Source organism: Toxorhynchites rutilus, chromosome 2 (assembly GCF_029784135.1).
Source record: "Toxorhynchites rutilus septentrionalis strain SRP chromosome 2, ASM2978413v1, whole genome shotgun sequence".
In the NCBI taxonomy this organism is placed as follows: Eukaryota; Metazoa; Arthropoda; class Insecta; order Diptera; family Culicidae; genus Toxorhynchites; species Toxorhynchites rutilus.
Window position 1 is genome coordinate 307243192 of NC_073745.1, and position 8943 is coordinate 307252134.

Genomic DNA, 8943 nt, shown 5'->3' on the forward strand with positions numbered 1-8943 from the left:
CGATTCTTGCATGCGATCGACTGAAATCTGTGTCACAAAAAAATGACAAAAGGGTTCTCAATCGGACAAACTCTTTTCGTGTGACTTTTGAGGGTTCCGCCCTTCCAAACTACGTTGCAATAGGTGCACTTCGTTTACCTGTTCGGTTGTTTGTACCCCGGGTAATGAAATGCAACAAATGTATGCAACTCGGTCACACGGCCGCCTATTGTTGCAATAAAAAACGTTGCGCAGATTGTGGAGAGAGCCATGATGAGAATCCTTGCGCGAAAGAGCACAAGTGTCTTCATTGCGGCGGGACTCCTCATGATATTATTCAATGCCCGGTGTACAAACAACGAGGGGAAAAAATCAAGCGTTCCTTAAAGGAACGTTCCAAGCGGACTTATGCAGAAATGCTTAAGAGTTCCGTTCCAACGACTCAGGACAATCCCTACTCCATTCTGCAGAACGACGAGCCTGTTGCTGACGCTCCCAATGCAGGAAATTCCGGTACATCGCAGGGTGCCGTCAGGAAAAGAAAAATTACTTCTTTTCCTTCACTCCCCAGAAAGACGACCGAAACTTCCCAAGTTGGAATGAAAACTCGAATTGAACGTGCTGAGAATAAACCGAAGCAAGTACCTCCTGGTTTAAGCGGTTCTTCTACGCACCAGGGGTCCTCAGCACTGCCCGGAGCAGCACCCACCTCGTCTGTTCCATTTTCGCGGTCGAGGCAACAGCCACAATCTGGTTTGCTTGCGCTTTCTGACCTGGTGGACAACATTTTAAATGCTCTAAATATAAATGACCCTCTTAAAAGCATAATATTATGTTTGCTTCCGATTGTGAGAACATTTTTGAAAGAAAAATGTGGTTTTTTAGCAGCGTTCATTTCCCTCGATGCCTGATTCAGTGCAAGAGGTCAAGGATTTGACCACTGTAATACAGTGGAATTGCAGAAGCATCATCCCTAAACTAGATCAATTTAAATTTTTAGTTCATAGTTCTAACTGTGATGTATTTTCCCTCTGTGAAACATGGCTTTCTTCAGCCGACGAGCTGAATTTCCACGATTTCAACATTATTCGCCTCGATCGAAATGACTCGTTTGGTGGCGTACTATTGGGGATCAAAAATGTCACTCCTTCTATAGAGTCACTCTCCCATTGATGACAGGCATTGAAGTTGTCGCTTGCCAGACACAAATCAATGGCAAAGACTTCTGCATTGCCTCGATATATATTCCTCCCAGAACTACGGTAGGCCGCCATCAGTTCTTTGATACTATCGAGGCAATGCCGGAGCCGCGGTTAATCTTAGGTGATTTCAACTCCCATGGAACAGCATGGGGATCACTCTACGATGACAACCGTGCCACGTTGATTTATGATCTGTGCGACAACTTCAACATGACAGTTTTAAATACAGGGGAAGCAACTAGGATAGCCAACCCTCCTGCACGGGCAAGTATGCTAGACATATCACTTTGCTCTTCTTCATTATCCCTGGATTGCACATGGAAGGTAATCCAAGATCCCCACGGTAGTGATCACCTGCCAATAATTTTATCGATCGCCAATGAATCAGGTTCTCGTGAGTCAGTCGATATTGCGTATGACCTCACGAAAAATATTGACTGGAGAAAATTTGCAGAAATAATATCTGAAGCACTTGTTTCAATGCATGAACTTCCTCCACTCGAAGAGTATAACTTTATATCGAGTTTGATTTACGATAGCGCACTTCAAGCTCAAAAGAAACGTGTTCCTGCTACCACTTTCCGACGTCGTCCTCCATCACTTTGGTGGGACAAGGAGTGTTCAAAGGTCTACCTTGAAAAATCATCCGCTTTCAAAAAATTCAGGAAAACTGGATTAGTGGAATGGTTTCGAAAGTACCAAGCTCTAGAAGCCAAACTAAAATGTCTGATTAAAGCAAAAAAGCGTGGATATTGGCGGAAGTTCGTCAATGGTTTGTCAAGGGAGACAGCTATGAGCACTCTTTGGAATACGGCTAGGAGAATGCGTGGCTGGAACCATACAAATGAAAGTGAGGAATACTCTGACTGTTGGATTTTCAAATTTGCAAGAAAGGTTTGTCCCGATTCCGTTCCTGCACAAAACGTCGTACGCGACATTCCGCTCCAAGGCGATTATGAGAATTTTTCGATGGTAGAATTCTCAATTGCACTTCTCTCATGTAACAATTCAGCTCCGGGGTCGGACAAGATTAAATTCAACTTATTGAAGAATCTTCCCGACTTGGCGAAACAGCGTTTGCTGAACTTGTTCAACAAGTTTCTGGAGCTGAATATAGTCCCGCATGACTGGAGACAAGTGAGAGTGATAGCCATACGAAAACCCAACAAGCCGGCTTGCGATCACAATTCGTATAGGCCGATTGCAATGTTATCCTGTATTCGTAAATTGTTAGAGAAAATGATTCTACTTCGTTTGGACAAGTGGGTTGAAACGAACAATTTGCTGTCAAATACGCAGTTTGGCTTCCGCCGAGGTAAAGGGACGAATGATTGTCTCGCGCTGCTATCTTCTGAAATCCAAATCGCATTTGCTCGCAAAGAACAAATGGCTTCCGTTTTTCTCGATATCAAAGGGGCATTTGATTCAGTTTCCATGGAAATTCTCTCAGAGAAACTTCATAATCGTGGACTTTCGCCAATTCTGAATAATTTTCTGTACAATTTACTCTCAGAAAAGCACATGTTTTTCAATCATGGCAGCTTGAAATCTTCTCGTTACAGTTTTATGGGCCTGCCACAAGGCTCCTGCCTAAGCCCCCTCTTGTACAGTTTTTACGTCAATGATATAGATGATTGTCTAACTAGAGATTGCACTTTGAGACAACTTGCAGACGATGGAGTTATTTCCATCACGGGTACTAATCCCGCCGTTCTGCAAAAATCCTTGCAAGATACCCTGAACAACCTGTTCACGTGGGCTCTCAAGCTGGGTATCGAATTCTCTACGGAGAAAACCGAAATGGTGGTTTTTTCTAGGAAGCACGAACCCTCCCAATTCCAGCTTCACCTATCCGGCAAAGCGATCAGGCACTCGATGTTTTTCAAATACCTTGGAGTATATTTTGACTCTAAATGTACCTGGAACATGGTGGGGCGCCCATCCAGGAGACCTCATTCAGTTGTACAAAACAACGATATTATCAGTGTTAGAATATGGCAGTTTTTGCTTCCGATCAGCTGCCAGGATTCATATTCTCAAGCTGGAGAGAATACAATATCGTTGCTTGCGTATAGCCATGGGGTGTTTGCATTCGATACATACGATGAGTCTCGAAGTTTTGGCAGGAGTACCCCCGCTTACTCTTCGGTTCACAGAATTATCCTACAGATTTCTCATCCGTTGCAAGATCATGAATCCATTGATGATTGATAATTCGAAAATCTGCTCCAACTGACTCCTCAGTCAAGTTTTATGTCTTTATACCATGAGTACCTTACCCATGAAGTGCTCCCTTCACCGGACATCTCCAACCATGTTTGCTTCCCATACTTTTGCAATTCCTCTGTCAATTTTGATCTGTCCATGCGACAAAAGATCCATGGAATCCCAGATCATCTACGCTCCGATTATATTCCGGAGATATTTTCGGCAGAATATGGGAAAGTTAGATCTGATAAAATGTTCTTTACTGACGGTTCATGCATAAACGGGTCCACTGGCTTCGGCATCTTCAATGAAAATTCCAGTGCCTCTTTCAAACTCAAAGATCCTTGTTCCGTGTATGTCGCTGAACTGGGTGCGATATACTACGCTTTAGGGATCATTGAAACATTGCCCATCGACCACTATTTTATTTTTTCAGACAGTCTCAGCTCATTAGAGGCAATCCGCTCAATGAAGGTTGATAAACGCTCATCTTATTTCCTAACAAGAATAAGACAACTATTGAGTGTTTTGGTCGAAAAATTATTCAAGATTACCTTAGCATGGGTTCCCTCTCATTGCTCGATTCCGGGGAATGAGAAAGCGGACTCGCTAGCTAAGGTGGGCGCTTTAGAAGGCACTCTTTTTGAAAGGCAAATTGCTTATAATGAATTTTTCCACATTCCTCGTCAGTACACGCTCGTAAGTTGGCAGCGCATGTGGAGTGGAGATGAGTTCGGTCGTTGGTTACACACGATTATCCCTAAGGTCTCGACGATGGCATGGTGGTGGAGATAGTTTTGCTACTGTCATGCGAAACCATACCACACACAAAATTCCTGAACAATTATTTTCTTGATGAACCGATGATAGCCTAGTTTGATGATTCCCCACACAATTGTGTAGTTCAGAACCTTAATGGCGTCAGATTTATGTAATGATTGTAATGCCAGAGACATCAGCGATCGTGTAATTTGGTCATGTCCACAGTTCAATCCGAAACGAGACAACGAAACAAACGATGTTCATTGCTTGGTATCTAGAATGATACTGAAAGTTTGCCTCAGTGAAATTCAATATTCATGCTCCAGGAAAATATTCCTCCTCATCTTCTTCTTCTTCTTCTTCTTCTTCTTCTTTTCTTTGTTCACAGTGACTTTAAATCATTCCCCTTCGTTGATCGCCGATAAGTTGCTCGTTATTGATGGCATTGGTAGGGAAGCTCACAAATGAGCAGAACAAGTGTATGGGAAAATGGGAATGCTTCTAGTTTTCATCATTTTAAACCGTTTACACATCAGGGGATTTTAATATATAGCATAACAAACAAATCTTAGGTAATTAGGTCTAAATCCGTTCGCGGCAAAAATATTTATTAACTTAACTTTATTTCATAAAAACGTGACCTGTTTCTGATTTGTTCTACGTCAAAAAATCGCCGGAAATCGAGGTTTAAAAAAAAAATCGATGACAAATGTCTTAAAATTTCATGACACGTCGGGATTTATAGTTATTTAAAAAAAAATTTTTTCACAAAAATTGACAGAAAATCAACCAAGAGACGAAAAAAAATTTTTTTGACAAAATTTTTTTTCGAGATAACTACAAATCTCGACAAGTTATGCAATCTTAAGACATTTGGCATCAAACATTTTTTTTTCAAAACCCCGATTTTCGATGGTCATTCGTTTTTTGAAAACCCAAATTTTAACGTCTGTGACTCCAAAGTTACGAAAACATCAAAAATCAAATGCATCATTAATTACGAAAACAAAATCTATTTTTTTGCAAGTGTAATGTTTTTCCTAAAATTCCTGTCTAATTTTCTTTAATTTGATATGTCGAACATCCGAATCGGTCCAGCAGTTCAAAAGTTTATGAATTTTCGGAAAAAGTCATTCCCTAAAATACACCCTAAAATCGAAATGAGCACCCTAATGAAAAAATGAAAAAATACGGGTCTCATATTTTGCGATAAAGAACAAATGTATTACTTTTCACGAAAATCTGAGAACCACCATATCGGTTTGACATGGAATGGCTGTATATGCATGTGTTAAGTGCCGCCGGCTTGCATATATTTACAATGCCGATTTCCGCAGACTACTTGGTTTTGAAGTTGCGCCAATCAAAACGTGGGGTTTAGGCCGTTTAGATAACGCTTGACATTTCAGAATTATTCAATCTTTTATCTCAGGAAAAATAACATTTTATTCATTGTGATAGATGCGTACAGATATTTCCTATCGATTGATGCAAACATTGATGCAAATTTTTTCCTACATGTTTAGTGTTTAGATTTTCATTTTACCCCCAAATATTCCTGCTAGACAAATCAACTCATGAGTTAGTCTTACGTCAAAAACTGCTGAGTTGATTCAAGTTCTCTTGGGTTGGGCTCAGCTGATAATAAAATAAGACATTTTTCGTCTCTTTAAGGCACTACCTAACTTGTTCTGTTCGTAATGTTATTCTGTTGGAACAGAGCGCATATCATGTTGTTTAATTCTGGACGCTTGTTCTGGATCGCTGATTTTGAGTCGTATAGTACAGTACCAACGAGAATTTATCGAATGGTTGCTTGGTAGAAGCTCATATTACAGAATCCAATCCAACCAGATACAAAGATAGACTTTCTCCGGATGAAGACCGGTTTTGGGGATAACTAATGGTGGTTTGTTTCGCTTACCCTTATTTTTTTAAATAAATGTGGTTAAATTTCTTGGGAATGCAGAATAGATTTCACATAATATTGAATACAAATGTAAATGTTTTTTTAACTGGTCCATATGGACAATATCATTCCCCCTACCCCTTCCCCCCCACACCCCTCACCGTGGATAAACGTGGACATTTTCCTGATCCCTACCTCCTCTGAAGTTGTCCGCGTGATATGTGGATATCCTCTAAATTGAATCGAACGATCGATCCTGTGAGTTTCCAGAATATAGCTTCTTTAGGGAATCACCCAGCGTAGCTGTTTTAACAGAGAAACGTCTTACCTCGTACTCGTTGATGATGGAAGTGAAGTCAAGGATCAATGATCACTAAGCAACGGTTTATGCGGTTCCGGTTACTTTCACACTGCCGTTATGACGTCACAGCTAAGAGTACGCCTGATTGTATGTTTGTGAGAACACATGTTCAAACCGGTCGTACTACTATTGTGTACCACACAGATCCGATCCGATTTTCAATTGGTCACAGCCAGGGCTTGGAAATATTGAGCTCGTTAAGTTTTTTTGCTTGTCAATATCGATACCATTCATTCGACGTCAAACAAATTTACAATCTCATTGAGTCAGTGCTTTACTTATTCAGTTGTTTTTGAAGTTACTCCGAAAGGGCAATGCAAATCGGTGGCGCAAGCACACTCACAGCTAAGGATTGCATAGGTTTGGACGGCGAGGAAGCATTCTGCAAAATTGATCCGAGTAGAGAATGCCAACTTCGTCAGCCAAAGCTGGATGTTGGCAATTTCATCCGCTAATCCGCTAAAAAGAGTATAGTTTGATCCTTTTGCAAAAGGAAGCTCGAAATATTCCCATTGCGGTCGTGTCTTATGGCGGGTTTACATTAGGGAGATCTATAGCTATAGATGGATTTATTCACGTGAAAATAGTTTTTAACGGGTGAGAATAAATATGATACACTTATTCGAGGTATATATAACTTGAATAAATTCAGCATATGTAAACGCTTGTGAATTTCTCACTGGTGAGAAATCACTAAAGTTGGATGCAGTTCTACTTTAGGTGAATAAATTCACCGAAAATATGAATATATTCATTATAGAAGTTCACGCTAGTGTAAACGGTTGATGCGATTTCTATAAATCTCATCATATTTCTTCACATGAATATATCCCTAGTCTAAACCCACCCTTAGACACCACCATTTTATGTTCGTGTGTTCGGAATTTGAGTCAAAAATTAAATGTTCGAAATTTGAGTCAAGACGGTATTTTTTACATCGGAATTGGAGTCTTTTGAAGCATTTCTGACAAGTCGAATTGGAATTGCATATTCACTATGTAAAATGAAAGCATTTTAACTGAGACGGAAACTGTATGTATCGACAATGATGAATTACAGTTCTTCATGAATGTTCAAAACAATGACATAGAATACATAGTATTCATCTTTTTACATGTAAAGCTGTGTATGAACGCAAGTTTTTGGCACGCGCAGATTGATTGAAGCGAGTTAACTGCCCAAAATACTAACCGTTTTCATCATCATCATCTTCATCGCCGTCATTATCATCATCACCATCTTCCTTATCCTCAGTAACTGTACCCTGATCATCATCATCTTCATCATTGTCATCACTCTGAGCGTCATTGTCGTCGTTGTCATCGTCATCATCTTGAGTTGCAATCGCTGGTTCCGCTGTATATTGTTCAAGGATAAATTTTGAAATGTTCAATATTCAAACAATCAGAGAAAACAAAACTCCGCAAACAATATAAAGCGCTTTCCACACGAGCAAATTGCAAAAACGGCGAGATACGGATCACGTTTCCCCCGTAGAGTTTTATAGAACTCCAAGGGACAGCGAAATATAACGAAGCGAATAAAAAAGCAAACAAGCCAGCGAAGAATGCGGATTCGAACATCGGAATGTACTCACTCGGGCAGAGATTTAAAACTTGAAGTAGGAAAATATGGAATTACCCTCATTATCATCGTCATCATCATCACCATCATCTTCATCATCCGCATCATCATCATCATCATCATCATTATCATCAACAACCTGATCGTCAACTTCATTCTGATCTTCATCCTCATCATCATCATCATCTTCCTGATCACCATCGTTGACTTGATCATCGTCGTCATCATCTTCATTATCATTATCATTTTCATCATCATCATTATCAACAGTATCGTCATTGTTGTTGTCTGTTCAAAATTTAAACCAAATTAATCTCGTTTTATTTAAGAGCCAATTATTAGTCGTAAAACAATGTCGGTCCAAACAATTATTTAAAAAAACCTCACGAAGAACAATCTTTTGTCATAAGCGATGAAAGCAGTTTCAAAGCAGAATTATTATTTGCAATGTGATTCACAGCTCTAAACATACCATCTTCATCATCGTTGTCGCCTTCATCGTCGTCATCATCATCATCAGACGCTGCTGCCGCTTCCTGTCGAGCGACCTTCTTCTCCGTGGCAACAATCTCCTCCACTTCGTCATCATCCAGCTTCATCGGTTCCTCATCCTCATCGTCATCATCATCTTCACCGCCTCCATTTTCATCGTCATGATCATCTTCCTCGGCGTACGGAGCTCCATTTTCGTCATCATCTCCGTGCTCCTCGTCTTCGTCACCGTGGCCATCGTCATCGCCGTGACCATTGTCGTCTCCATCGTCTCCGTGATCATCCAGCTGATTGATCGCATTCAAAATATCCTCGTGATGATGATCGTCCTCATGGTTCTCATCGACCCACCCGCTAAAGTACTCGGCGTAACGTGACTCCGATAGGGGCGTGTCCACATCCGAAATGCCCCGATTCTCGAGCAGGATCAACCCTATCAGTGCTCC

General features: G+C 40.6%; 1 protein-coding gene across 4 annotated transcripts in view; it reads right to left on the bottom strand.

The window, feature by feature from the left end:
• LOC129767911 (aspartyl/asparaginyl beta-hydroxylase) overlaps positions 1 to 8943 on the bottom strand; it is a 52391-nt gene that overhangs the window by 19332 nt on the left and 24116 nt on the right. For 3 of the 4 annotated variants that reach the window (XM_055769188.1, XM_055769190.1, XM_055769187.1), the window contains exons 3-5: positions 8478 to 8943; positions 8063 to 8293; positions 7613 to 7777 (exon numbers count right to left, since the gene is read on the bottom strand). The exon at positions 8478 to 8943 is cut by the window's right edge and continues 167 nt beyond it. In XM_055769188.1, coding sequence (XP_055625163.1) covers positions 7613 to 7777; positions 8063 to 8293; positions 8478 to 8943 — 862 coding nt within the window. The remainder of the gene's footprint in view (positions 1 to 7612; positions 7778 to 8062; positions 8294 to 8477) is intronic. The other variant, XM_055769189.1, reaches the window with a different exon arrangement.